The sequence below is a fragment of the Hippichthys cyanospilos genome, chromosome 16 (assembly GCF_059441005.1).
Source record: "Hippichthys cyanospilos isolate Australia breed blue-spotted pipefish chromosome 16, RoL_Hcya_1.0, whole genome shotgun sequence".
Lineage (NCBI taxonomy): Eukaryota > Metazoa > Chordata > Actinopteri > Syngnathiformes > Syngnathidae > Hippichthys > Hippichthys cyanospilos.
In genome coordinates this window covers 14,705,222-14,718,244 of record NC_142384.1, presented here as the reverse complement: position 1 = coordinate 14,718,244, position 13,023 = coordinate 14,705,222, and the positions used below count along the sequence as shown (strand labels likewise).

Here is a 13,023-nt window from a genome sequence, read left to right as displayed (position 1 = left end):
CTGTTATGTGCTCATCTACCAGTCATCATCGTTTGGTTCGTTGAATGACTATTTTTATGGACAGTTGAGATATCCGACGGTGTGAACGGTCATTGAATGCACCTCAAGTCAACTGTAGAACTATTAGGACAACTAAAATAGAACAACTATTTGTCGGAGAATGCAACCCCTTTTTTGTAATAAAATGTTATTTATAATCTCAAAACCAACTACATTAGCATAACATATCTCATCGTTCTACATTTTATTGTAAACGGGCCACCAGAAATGCTCAACTCTTCGGATTTCCCATGTATGACACAAACGTGAATGTGAAATAAAATTGGAAGGAATTTTACAAAAGAATTTCCCCTTTTAATTGATTTATCGATGAATCTTTTTTTTTTGTGCCGTTTGCAGATATTAATGACTGTTTCTTTGCTAGCCATGATGTCATACATGCAAATCAGCTCCAGCCTTAATCATTTAAAGCTGGTGGACGTCGCTCAGTTTTGTGCGTGTGCTTGGTTTTGTTTCTAGATCGCGTGCTTGAGTTAAGGGGATTGAGCAGGACTGGTGCAGAGCCATGTTGCTGCGACTGCTAGCCATCAAGTTTGTGTGGACCAGACAGACTGTGGGAAATGCGAGCAATCAAAGCAAGCGGTTTATTGGTCTTTCCCAACACGCAACGCAAAACTGATTGCATTTGTTTTATATGTTGACAATTGCGGTCCTAGCATAACCTTCGATATACAAATGAGCTCACGCTTAAGTGAGAGGACAAAAGGGGAATTTCTTGGTTTAAAAAAAAAAAAAAATCACACCTTGGTATGAGCAAAGTGTGATTTTCCAAGCAAAGTGCAGCCCCCGTGCTTGCTTTTAGAATGAATGATGAGCTCAAACTCAACTCCAGTTTTCCAAACGCCTATTCAGCAAGGCTGACCTCATTCCTAAACCAGATTCAGGATTGTAAATCCTCCAAATAGACACGGCAGCAATGTCTTAGATGGTGTAAGATGATGAATGGATTGGCTTTGCCAGCATTTACTTGAAAGTATGTAGAGGTGTTTTCCAATTGATCTTCCAGGAAATGAAAAAGCTCCTCACTTCCTGCCACAAGAATTCCATGAAGGGAGCAGGAAAAAAAAACAAAAGCCACTAGAGTCTTTATAGCGAAATTAAGCATGTAACCTCAGCTTGACACCTTTGTGATAGAAACAGTTCATTAATCCCTTGAGGGAAGTGAAGGAATTAAATTAGAAGAGCTGCTCCCTGAGCCTTGTGCATGAACCAGGGTTCAAGTTTACAACTTTTGTTGAAGAAAATGTGTTAGAATGCAATGTTTGAACAGTCCAAAGATGAAGTAAGCCGGTGCATGATTAAGCCTGCAAAGCAAGCCTGTCAGTATTACCCAATAATTAAGGTTTTAAATGTCACGTACCAAACCTCAGTGGGGTTACACGTTTATATTGGAACCAAGAGGAGACTGGCTGCATTTTGGTACCTATTATATACTGTTGGAGATAAATCTTTTGCTGCGTTTCCCCTCCCCCAAAAATATTGTTTTTCACTGCTAAAAATGGCGAAATAAGTGTACCATCATTTTACATGTCACAATTATGTAGTTAGTAACTATTGTAAACACGTCTTGTACTCTGTCTATCCAGTGTCACGCCACTTTTGCAAAATCTTGATTTCACAATTTTCAACGACGAATTAATCAAATGAATTAGATTTACTGCCGAGATCCACCTTTTCAAATGTCTGAGAACATTCTGACTGGAAACTTCTCAAAAAAAATCTTATCGTTGTTTCTATTTGGGTAAGCCATGTGTGCTTTTGTCGATATAAAAGAAACAAGCAGCACAGCAGCAGGCTCACTATGGCGCAAACATGGTGACTGCAGTCCTTGACAGCTGTCCTTGTATTACATGAAGTTTTTAATCATCTGGTTCAGTTTTGAGGGAGGAAAAAGTGGGGGAAGTGGCTTTGGTGAGCACTTATGTGTGGCTTGCGGTCGTGGATATGATGAAGGTACTTACTTTACAGGGGGATCTTATTAGATTAGGCTATATTGCAGGTTTCAAGAAGTTTTTTTTTTATTGGGGGGGGTCGGGGTAGTTCATTTAGCATGTTATCTCATCGTGCTGCATTCTCACTTGTCTGCGCAAGTGAGAGAACAACCATTAACTAACTTAATGGTTGTTACGCTGCAAGACTTTGCTGACGACTTAGCATTTTTACTGTAATATCGCCTTGACTTTTTTGTGATTTGTACTTGTCTGCACTTCATTATAAAATTGTGTATTTAAGAATTTCAAATGTGCAAAAGAGAGCGATTTTGACCTTATTCTTTTCTTGTCTCTACAGATCGTGAGGACCAATCAATCCTTTGCACGTGAGTATTGTGACTCTTTAAATTCCATTGGCAACAGCTTATGGGTTCATTTTCAAACTGCATAGTTAAAGTCTTGATAAAGGTGTGAAGAAATGATTAGACATGCTAGTATGTACTGTGTGGCTGCCAATTGGCTGCTAACCTCTTGCCCATAGTCAGCACGTGTTTGCATTTATTTGGTATTTAAATATAATCTAAAGTAGCCTGCCATCTTTTGAGTCTTTTCTCAAGTAGATGACATATGAGGATGTTGATAATCAGTCGCAGGAGTTCAAGAGGAGCAACCGTTAGACAATAAATCCAAGTTTAACTTCCTAGTCACTGAGATGCTTGATTTATAGACCAGATGGTTGTCTGATAGGAAATCGAAGCGCACCATTAAAAAGATGCTGCATGCTTCGTTGTGTGTTTTTGCGGCGTAATCCAAACATGACGACAGGGACCAGCTGTTGAAATGAAAAACTTGTAGAATTTCTCACCTAGGAGTTTATGGAGGCTGGAGAACGCAACGTGTCAATTGATGAGCTGAAAAAGGCCTCTTGTAGTAGTAGACGTTTTTATGAACAAAAATCCAACATAACCACAGCGCGTATCAAAAACTACACTCGGAAACTAAACTCGGAAAGTGGATTTGGAAATTCGTTTCGAAAAGACACGAGGAAAACGGCTTGACTCGACAGCTTTGAGAGCTGGACGTTCCTACGAGAATATTGCGAAAAAAAAAAATTTCGGCACACCTCGAGCAAATACAGGACCCTAAATGACAAAAACATCAATACATACTATAAAAAATGACATAGTTGACAAGTATATGACCACAACAACTGCAGCGCAAACGATATAAATCAAAACGGCAAAAAGCGAAAAGCCTCGTTAAGGACGGTGGTTATTTTCAGGAACGTATTCCAACATGGTATTTTCTCACTCATGCGTAAGTATGAAAACACAAAGCCAAATGGGACGTGATGACCTACATTACCATGTCTGTATCCTGCCTCTGCGGACTCTCCCCATGCATCTAAGTGCAGAGAAGCTAATAACCAGCTTGACTAAAGCCACTGGTATGTTGCCGCATGTAGAACTGCTGGACGGCCTTCTCTCTTGGCCATGGTTTTCCAGACTCCGGGATTTGGTTGCGGCAAGCGTGTACGGTCTTCTCTCAACACAAGCTATCATTAGAAACTCGCTTGAAAAGCAGAGCTCGGGAACTTTGGAGAGCGGCCCACAAAACCATATGGCGGGTCGATAAAGTATTTCGGCAGATGGGGGGATTATCCGGAAAACGACAACTCATGCCCGCAGATGTTCGCCGCGTTCCTTTTGTTCGTTTGCCTTTGGTTCCCGCACCTTCAGAAAAACGTTTTTAGTCCGTTAACCCGCAATTTCGAGCCTTTTGCTTTCAGAGGCGAATCAGGCGCTGGGAAGACGGAGAACACAAAGAAAGTGATCCAGTACCTGGCCCACGTTGCCTCCTCACACAAAGGACGCAAAGACCACAACATTCCAGTAAGAGCCCCACTCTAACTTGAACCTTAGCCAAGCTTTCTTCCCCTGTCCTCCATCGCCTCTCTCCTCAAAATTGAATGCTCATGTTGACCATGTTTTTACATGCTTGCGAAAAGTGACGCGAATAACTTAGTTTGCATATTTTGCTGACTTGGAGTCCCACGCTAATCAACAGCTAACTTGAGCGATTTGTCTGTAGCTTGTTCCCGCTTGATGCCATGCAATGGCGGTGTTCATGGGGGAGGGGGGGGGGGGGGGGGGGGGGGGGGCTCGGCTTGTGTCTGACATAACACTTGCATTTGTTTATCCGTAACAAACAGCCAGAATCTCCCAAAGCGTTCAAGCTTCAGGCAAGTGCATCTCCCGCTTTCTCAATATTTGTTTTCGTTGGTGCGTGTGCCTTGCATGCTCTTATCTTCACATATCCACCGCTTCCATAATGACTTTGCATGATTAATTGAAGCTTCTTTCTTCATGAGGTATTTGTTTGTCCTGGCTCATCTTCCCTACGGGATTATTTGAAGCCCGCTAAATCTGCCATGAAATCAACAGGCGGATGAAATTAAAGGCCAGAATAGAGTTTTAGTAGAAACACATGTCCAATGTGCTTAGATACATCTGACATTTCCCATTGCATTGAGCACTTGTTGTCAATTCTGTATGTGTGATGTCTATATTATTCAAACTACTGCACACGATGATCTTGGTGAGCAAAGTTCTCAAATCTGACACGGGGGCAATCAATTTGGGATTCTTTTTTTGGTGGTTTGTATTAAAATATTAACCATTAGCTAAAGCTACTTTTGATTTTACGTAAGGTGTCTGAGGAGCTTATAATGCAGTACATGCAAGAAAACATGTGGGAAAAATGCACATGAAAATTAAGGATTCTTGAATTATCGAACGACAGAACTGTCAGTGAAAATACATGGATGGTCATGAATAAAAATGGATAATAGAGGTGGACCTAAGGTCGATCCTTGGGGAACCCCTCAGGGCTGATCTAAGAAATCTGACTTTGACCCCTTTTAAGAGGCACATGGTTTTCAACCGTGTAAACAAATCACCACAATAGAGCCTCTTAAGATACAGCAATATCTTTTCTAAGTAGTTGTAATATTGTGTAGATGGATGCGCTTAGCATAGCATTACAAACTTTTAACATTTATTTCTGTTTAAAAACTAATGATTAAAATAAAATAAATAACGAAATATTTGTTGATGGTTCTGAAAGATCCCTGCACGCCATACTACTTATGTTGTTTTGATGTAATCAATGACCAATTTCCAGCTAACCCAAAAGCAGCGCCAAATACATCTGTTGCAATCCCGCTTTAAGGAAACGGTCCCATGTCTGCCGCTTTAAGATTCTACAAACAAGGCAAATGATCTTTGAATATGTTGTGATTCAGTCGCTTTGAGCACGTAACCGTAAACCTCAGTGCCCCCCCCCCCCCCCCGCCATCAGTCTGACCTCCATCACACTGCGCTCCTTCTGCAGCGCATTATGGCTTCCTCTGAGCAAAAGCCAGAGGAATGTGGACACAACGACTGAGGGGGAGAAATTATGAGGTAGTGGAGAAACGCACCAAATCTCTTGGGAATGCCTGTCTATTCTGAAGTTGTACATATTCAGATTCCTCGGGTATTATATGTAATTGTCAGCTTTAAATGAACCTGAGCTGCATCGAAGACTCATTTTTTGCGGTTGATGCTGAATTCTGTTCCGCATCACATGTCCGCCATATCTAAGACACAAATACAGTACTAATTCCACTATCTTTTGGAGGTTTAAGTCTATCCCTGGGCACATATATGCAAACAACCATGACATCTTTATTTTTCAATTCATAAAATAACTGGGCAAATGCTAAGCAAACATGCAGAGAACATGCAAACTCCACTACACCATAGCTAGCTTCTTAGAAAATAGTCAAAACATGCAAAATGTCCAAAAGCATAGTAGTTATTGCTTAAATTTTAACCTGCCTCTAAATTTCTCTAAAATCCTGAAAATTCTTGCCTAGAATAGAAAAAGGTGTGCCGTTTTTTCAGACTATTGGCCGAAAGCGGCCGCCGTGCCCAGTCAAGGGTTAAAATAGATTTGCTTGTACCTGCAAGAATGTATTAATGTACCCCCTGACGTTTCTTCACGCACTCCCACGGATACTTGAGAACTTGAGAATCACTGTTCTAAAGGATCCCACAGGTCATATTCTGCATGAGTCGGGCCTCATTCAAAAAAGAACTCTTTAGATTGACCAACTTTTGTTGAACATATGGTAAACAACCGGCCACTGGAATACACGGTGATTGGCTACAGCCGTGAATTCCGACTTGTCGTCAGTAAGTCCAGTCTTGCAACAAATGAAGCAGTTGCAATTTAGCTTTCATACAACCACATGGTTCCAATTGCGTCCTTTAAAAATGTCTTTAGAATAGGTCAAGGAAACGGTGTTGGCTTCTTTTTGATTATTTCCATATTTATTTGTGTGCTGGTCTATGCGTTTTAGTATAGTCCCAATAGCTGTAGTCTTACTTACTGTATATTGTCCTCTATTATGTGTATACAATAAATAGTACAAGATTGTAGTACGTGTTATATGCAACTTTGTCACTTGAGTTTTGCGGCTTCACAATCGCTTGGATGTCTTGGTCTTCTGAACTGGCAGTTGAGCCTCTGGTATTTTGCAATACCACAGAATATATATTAGGTAGTGTTTAACTCGTTCAATCATCCCATTACATTAGGTCATTAAGTGTGAAAATAATCGATTACATTAGGTAATAAAGTGCTGAAATGATTGATTACTTTAGGCAATTAAGCACTAAAGTGAATACTTTAGGTTCTAAAGTACTAAAGATAATGATTTTTTTTTAAGGTTTACTAAAGGAATCACCTATTTTAGCACATAATACATAATGTATTACTTCAGTACTTGATCTTTTCCTTTCAAGACTATTTGTGATCTCGCTCATCTCCCAACGACATACTGTAGTTGATCTGCATTATATCTCATAGGAAATCTAATCCCGATGTATTGATGATTTCTTAATATCTATCTTATTTTATTATCAAAATTAAGAGTGACATTTGCCACGTTAATATGGTTTATGCTGCACGTGTAACCACACATTTTAACCCACGGTATTTTTGACCTGATACTCATACCTTGATGTTTACAAATGCTCTATTTCATGTTATTTCTGATGATTTTTAAGGGCTTCTGCTCAAGGCATTGCATAGATCATCTGTGACCTGACCTTGTTTTCTCTCAGGGCGAGTTGGAACGCCAGCTCCTTCAGGCCAACCCTATCTTGGAATCCTTTGGTAACGCCAAGACGGTGAAAAATGACAACTCCTCTCGCTTTGTGAGTTGACCCTCACGCGCGCACCGATCTTTATTTTGACTGAAGTGCGTGTATGTTTACATCTCAGGGTGAAGATTTACGTCATCTCAGCATTATCTATCAGTGTAGTTTACATTTGCTCAAGCAGTTTACTTTGGAAGGTACAATATCAACGCATTAGATTTAGCATATTTTCTTTAGATAATGCCATTTTAATTCAAATAAAACAGTAGTGATTGTATTTGTTTCAAAATAATTACCTTCCCGTTTGACATGAATTTTTGAGGAAGACATTCCAAATACTGTTCTGTCATGTCAGGAATGACAACAACTATCTTTTTTTCCTCCTACAGGGAAAGTTCATCAGAATCAATTTTGATGTTGCGGGCTACATTGTTGGGGCCAATATTGAAACCTGTATCCTTATTATTGAAAAAGAGATTGAAGATCATGGGCGGAGCCAACTCTCTGGCTACCCTTTCGGACATCCCCACACCTATGGGAAATGTTTTATTTTCTGTGATTTTGGAGGCATTTTTGCAATATTCTGATACTTTTGATACCTGTCAGTTATTTAAAAAGTTATATAATAAAATCAAGAGTTAGGGTTACTCTGGCCACCCCATTGAAAAATATCTGGCTACGCCCCTGTTGAAGATGAATGCTGGTTGAAATACAGTTTGTTTTTCAAGATAACAATAGATTTGGCTTAGGTTGACATTTTCCTCTTACAGGATTACTGTATATAATGAGGTTTTGGTAAAAATACTGTATATAGGTAGTGTATATTTTCTTTCCTCAGTTGTGTTATGACAATGCAAGGGATTAGCTTGATTCCGCTTCAAATTCCACTGTCAGTCCTTAACGTTTGCTGTCAGACCTTCTGGAGAAGTCACGGGCAATCAGACAGGCCAAAGATGAAAGAACCTTCCACATTTTCTACCGCTTGCTGGCGGGAGCTGGAGAGCATCTCAAAAGTGAGTTTCTTTTGGTGCCAGCATCACACTCAAAGCAATTTTACATCCAGCAAGAATAAGAATATAGTCGTCAATTGCAATGATTGTCCGCCCAGTAACATGGGTTCTTTGCGGAGGTCTAAAGTGGACCATGGCCATGAATGATTTGATAGTCTAAGACCTTCAGAATAGACGTATGCTTTAATGCAAATATCCGAAAGATTTTCTTGCGTTCTAATAGCAAACTTTCTTTCCCGTTACAGCGGACCTTCTTCTCGAAGGCTTCAACAACTACCGATTCCTGTCAAATGGCAACATTCCCATCCCTGGCCAGCAAGACAAAGAGAATTTCCAGGAGACTATGGAGGCCATGCACATCATGAGCTTCTCCCACGATGAGATCGTCTGTAAGTATTAGTTCTGCAACTCCGCTCATCTTCTCTCAACGCTTCTGGTCCTTCATCCATTCGTCTTCTTCTTGTCAGGCATGTTGAAGGTAGTCTCGGCAGTGTTGCAATTCGGCAACATTGTCTTCAAGAAAGAGAGGAACACCGATCAGGCCTCTATGCCCGAGAACACGGGTGAGCTTTTACATCAGCACGCTATTCAAAACGAGATGACGGCGTACACTCGGCTTTCACCACAACAGATGGTAGAAACCATCTTGCCCATATCCACCGATCGCAAACTCAAACAAGAAGTTAGATTGTCTCTTTGGTATTTGATAATGCGATGTTTTGATCAATGCTTCGAGTGTCGACAGGCCGCAATTTGCAGTGTCAGCGTGTTCCAATATCCCTGCAGGAGTCAGCCGTATAATAGTCAATGATTTTAATGACAGAGAATAATTGCGGCCGTTTCCCATATTGACCACATCATTGTTTTCTTTGCTTAATCCTCAGAATAAGGCTGCACAATTCATCGAATTTTGATCGTGATCACGATACGCCACGATTAATTAAGCTGCTCCTCGGCGATATTAACATTTAAAAAGCCAAATCAAGCACTTTGTCATCCTACCACCAGGAGGCAATGTTTCCCACATGTTTGCAGTGTCAAATTGCGTTGTGATTCCTAATATATATTTTGCCCGCTGTCAATTGAGACCCATTTTGAAAAATTTTAATAAATTCGGTTTGAAATGACCGAAAATGACATTTTGACTGCAAAGTGATTCAAGTTTGCTGAAAAGTAATTAATGTGCTTGGTTCCAAGTAGGCTGCATCTTATTTAATTGGTTTGCACTCAGCGAGGAAGTTAGCTGTGTTGCCCCGTGTGCCAAGTTTTTGCCATGTCTTGAGGGGTTAATTTGTTTGAATCATTATTTACTTTATTCATTTATTATTTGTTAGTATCAAGCCATGAAGTCTTGAGTATATACTCTTGTTTAAAAAAAGGTCAAGAAATAGACATGTTTGACCAAACATGACGAATAATCGTGATTAATAATCGTGATTTCAATATTGACCAAAATAATCGTGTCTATTATTTTGGCCATAATCGTGCAGCCCTACCTCAGAATATGATGAAATAATTCCATTTATAGGCATGCTAATGTTAAGGCTTCCTGTTTTTTATGGTCTTTCAGCGGCACAGAAGCTTTGCCATCTGCTTGGAATGAACATTATGGAGTTCACGAGAGCCATCCTCACGCCGAGGATAAAAGTTGGACGGGACTATGTACAGAAAGCACAGACCAAGGAACAGGCATGTTGCTGTTTGATGCCACAAATGATAATTGATATAGCGACACGAAAATTGTTTTGGCTAGTTTTTAAATTTCCCAAATGTCTTTTGTTCATCGCCCAGGCTGACTTTGCTGTAGAAGCTCTGGCCAAAGCTACGTATGAGCGACTGTTTCGTTGGCTGGTCCATCGCATCAACAAGGCCCTTGACAGGACAAAACGTCAGGGCGCATCTTTCATTGGCATTCTGGATATCGCCGGCTTTGAAATCTTTGAGGTGGAAATTCATCTTTTTTCCGCACCGTCACCGTTGACCGCCGACATCCGAACTAACGTGACCTCTGCCTTACGTGTCATTTCTAGCTGAATTCATTCGAGCAATTGTGCATCAACTACACCAACGAAAAGCTGCAGCAGCTCTTCAACCACACCATGTTCATCCTGGAGCAGGAGGAGTACCAGAGGGAGGGCATCGAGTGGAGCTTCATCGACTTCGGCCTGGACCTGCAGCCTTGCATCGAGCTCATCGAGAGGCCGGTCGGTGCTTCTCGTTCGTATGTTCAGGCTCGCTCATGTTTATTGGGTTCAAACAAGCTCTGTCCCCTCAGAATAACCCTCCTGGTGTTCTGGCTCTTCTGGATGAAGAGTGCTGGTTTCCCAAAGCCACAGACAAGACCTTTGTGGACAAAGTTCTCCAGGAGCAAGGCACCCACACCAAGTTCCAAAAACCGCGTCAGCTAAAGGACAAAGCTGACTTCTGCATCATTCACTATGCGGGAAGGGTATGTCATTCTCTCTGTTTATAATTTTTTTTTTTCAAATTGTATATGGTAAGCCATTTTCCGTCAAAAAAAACATTTATAGTAAGGCTTTTTTTTAGCAGCCATGTATATAGTATTTTTTTTTTTTAACATTAAGTTTTTTTGTTTTTTTTTTAAACCAACCAGAGTTAGTATGCCAAGTTTTCTTTTTTTGTTTCGTTTTGTTTTGTTTGTTTTTGGGAGGTCATGTATAGTATAGTGTTTTATAGTGTATAGTGTTTTGTTTGCTTGTTTGTTTTCAACCCATCCATATAGGCTTTTTTGTTTGTTTTTAAAAATCAAGTAGTATAGTAAAGCGTTTTGGTTTCAGGTTTTTAATTTTTGTTGTTTTGTTCCCTTATATTGTTAAAAAAACCATTAAGCAATAAGGCATTAAAAAATGCACAGCCTTTTTCCACATATATTAAGACTTATGTTAGTTTGTTTCAGTCAAAAAAAAAAGATCATGGATTGTGAGATATTTTTGAATTCATTTATTTTTCTAATACATTCCATGCATAGTAAAATGTATTTTTTCGGGCATTTTTTGTTTTCTTTTGTTATTTTCTTCTAACCCTAACCATCAAGTACGCACAGCTTAGTGAAAGTAAAACGCAATGTTATTCTTTCTGCTATAGGTACGAGGGAGGAAAAGGTAGTATGACTTCTACTTAAAAAAAAAAGTCACATTTCTTTATGTCTTTTTGTCCGTCTAATATTTTAAGAAACGGACTTGAATGAATGACATCATTGCCTTCATACAATAGTCCAATTGTGGTACCGCCGCCTCTGCTGTTGCTGCCGCTGGAGGATTCTCACATCTGTTTTACATCGATGTGAGACTGACGGCTTCTTGCAGCCGTCGTTATATAACAGAAGTGTGCAGTTTTCGCCTTTGCCTGGCGCGCGCTCTTCTGTAAAGAGAAAACCGCAGCTAACTGTACGTCGTTCCCATGCGAAAGCCTGTCAGTCGGGGCCGCCGATTTTCCTGCCTCTCGGGTCTTAATTGGACTTAAATCTCTTGTTCCGCCTTCTCGCATTCGCGCGTATGGTGATGAATATCGGCGCGGCAAGTGAAGCTTGCCATGGCAAACAGAGAGGAGACTCAGTCCGGGAGGCGGCGTTTCATTTCCACTCGTTCAAATAAATCCTTCGAGACAGAGTAGTACTGAAGAGAAAATATGTGCAAACAGTGTGAGTTTGCTTTTCCGGGATTCTAATGAAACCCAGATGGGGAACTGGCATTCCTGGTCTCAGGTCCCTCACCGTGTCAATTACTCGGTATGTCGCGCTGTGATCCGGCGCTCTTTTCAGCGTGTGGAGCATCGTGGTGTTACAGGCTAATCCAATTAACATAGCACGACCAAACATCAAGCCACATGCTCCCCGGTGGACGCGGTGACCTGTCAGTCAAAGAAAAGGTGTTGACAGGAACAAATTTGATACTGCGCGGCGATGCTCTGTGTCATTTAGCTTCAAGCCCAACTCGTAACTTTTTAGTAGTAGCGCAAGTAGAAAAGTTTGGCGGTTGTGGTCCAAATGACGCAGGAGAGCTGTTTTCTCAGGTGGACTATAAAGCTGATGAATGGCTAATGAAGAATATGGATCCCCTGAATGACAACGTGGCCACGCTGCTGCATCAATCCACCGACAAGTTTGTGGCTGAACTCTGGAAAGATGGTGAGATGTTCACCACAACGCTTACTTTGCCCGGTTTTGAAGATGAAGTCATCACAAACAGCAAAGAACACGCAGAAAGAATTTCCTTGTGCATAACAGCTTTTATCAGTCATTTGAAAGTAACGACTAATGTGTATGGTGTCGAATTATTGTTTGCCACTAATTTGAGTATAAACAGAATTTAGTGCAGGTTTTTTTTTTTTTTTAAACTCACTCCGCTGTCTTCTCTGTGAATGTGTGTGCGCACGTGTTGTAGACATTCAGACGATTCAGAGAGCCTCTTTCTATGACAATGTGTCTGTGCTCCATGGGGCTCAAGGTGAAAGATGACGTGCGCTCCTAACTATTGCACGTCCTCCATATTGGATCGCCGATTACTCATTTCGTCAGCGGCCGTGCCTGCGTTCAATGCCGTTTGGCTCCGCATGGCCTTTTGTCTTTTCACATTATTTTGTCATCCATCCATCATGACTGGTTTTTATTTCGCCTCTCAAAACATATAATACAAAGCATCAAGTGAAAATGACATTTCTTAAAGGGACAGTCCATTTATTTTTGCCATTTTCAGCAGTAAATAGTTTTTATTTTAGTTTTTATTTTTCTGCCACTTAAAAAGGATTATTGTACATGGAATCTAATTCATCAAATTAATTACAGAAAAATGGTTA

At 40.6% G+C, this 13,023-nt stretch overlaps 1 protein-coding gene across 1 annotated transcript in view; it reads left to right on the top strand.

The window, feature by feature from the left end:
• The window catches only part of LOC148410803 (myosin-10), a 40,657-nt gene that overhangs the window by 16,403 nt on the left and 11,231 nt on the right, over positions 1-13,023 (top strand). Inside the window, exons 4-15 of the mRNA XM_088436668.1 lie at positions 2,350-2,377; positions 3,781-3,883; positions 7,163-7,255; positions 7,588-7,651; positions 8,113-8,211; positions 8,454-8,597; positions 8,676-8,771; positions 9,779-9,897; positions 10,000-10,152; positions 10,239-10,412; positions 10,484-10,657; positions 12,241-12,355. Of these exons, the coding sequence (XP_088292794.1) occupies positions 2,350-2,377; positions 3,781-3,883; positions 7,163-7,255; positions 7,588-7,651; positions 8,113-8,211; positions 8,454-8,597; positions 8,676-8,771; positions 9,779-9,897; positions 10,000-10,152; positions 10,239-10,412; positions 10,484-10,657; positions 12,241-12,355 (1,362 nt within the window). The remainder of the gene's footprint in view (positions 1-2,349; positions 2,378-3,780; positions 3,884-7,162; positions 7,256-7,587; positions 7,652-8,112; positions 8,212-8,453; positions 8,598-8,675; positions 8,772-9,778; positions 9,898-9,999; positions 10,153-10,238; positions 10,413-10,483; positions 10,658-12,240; positions 12,356-13,023) is intronic.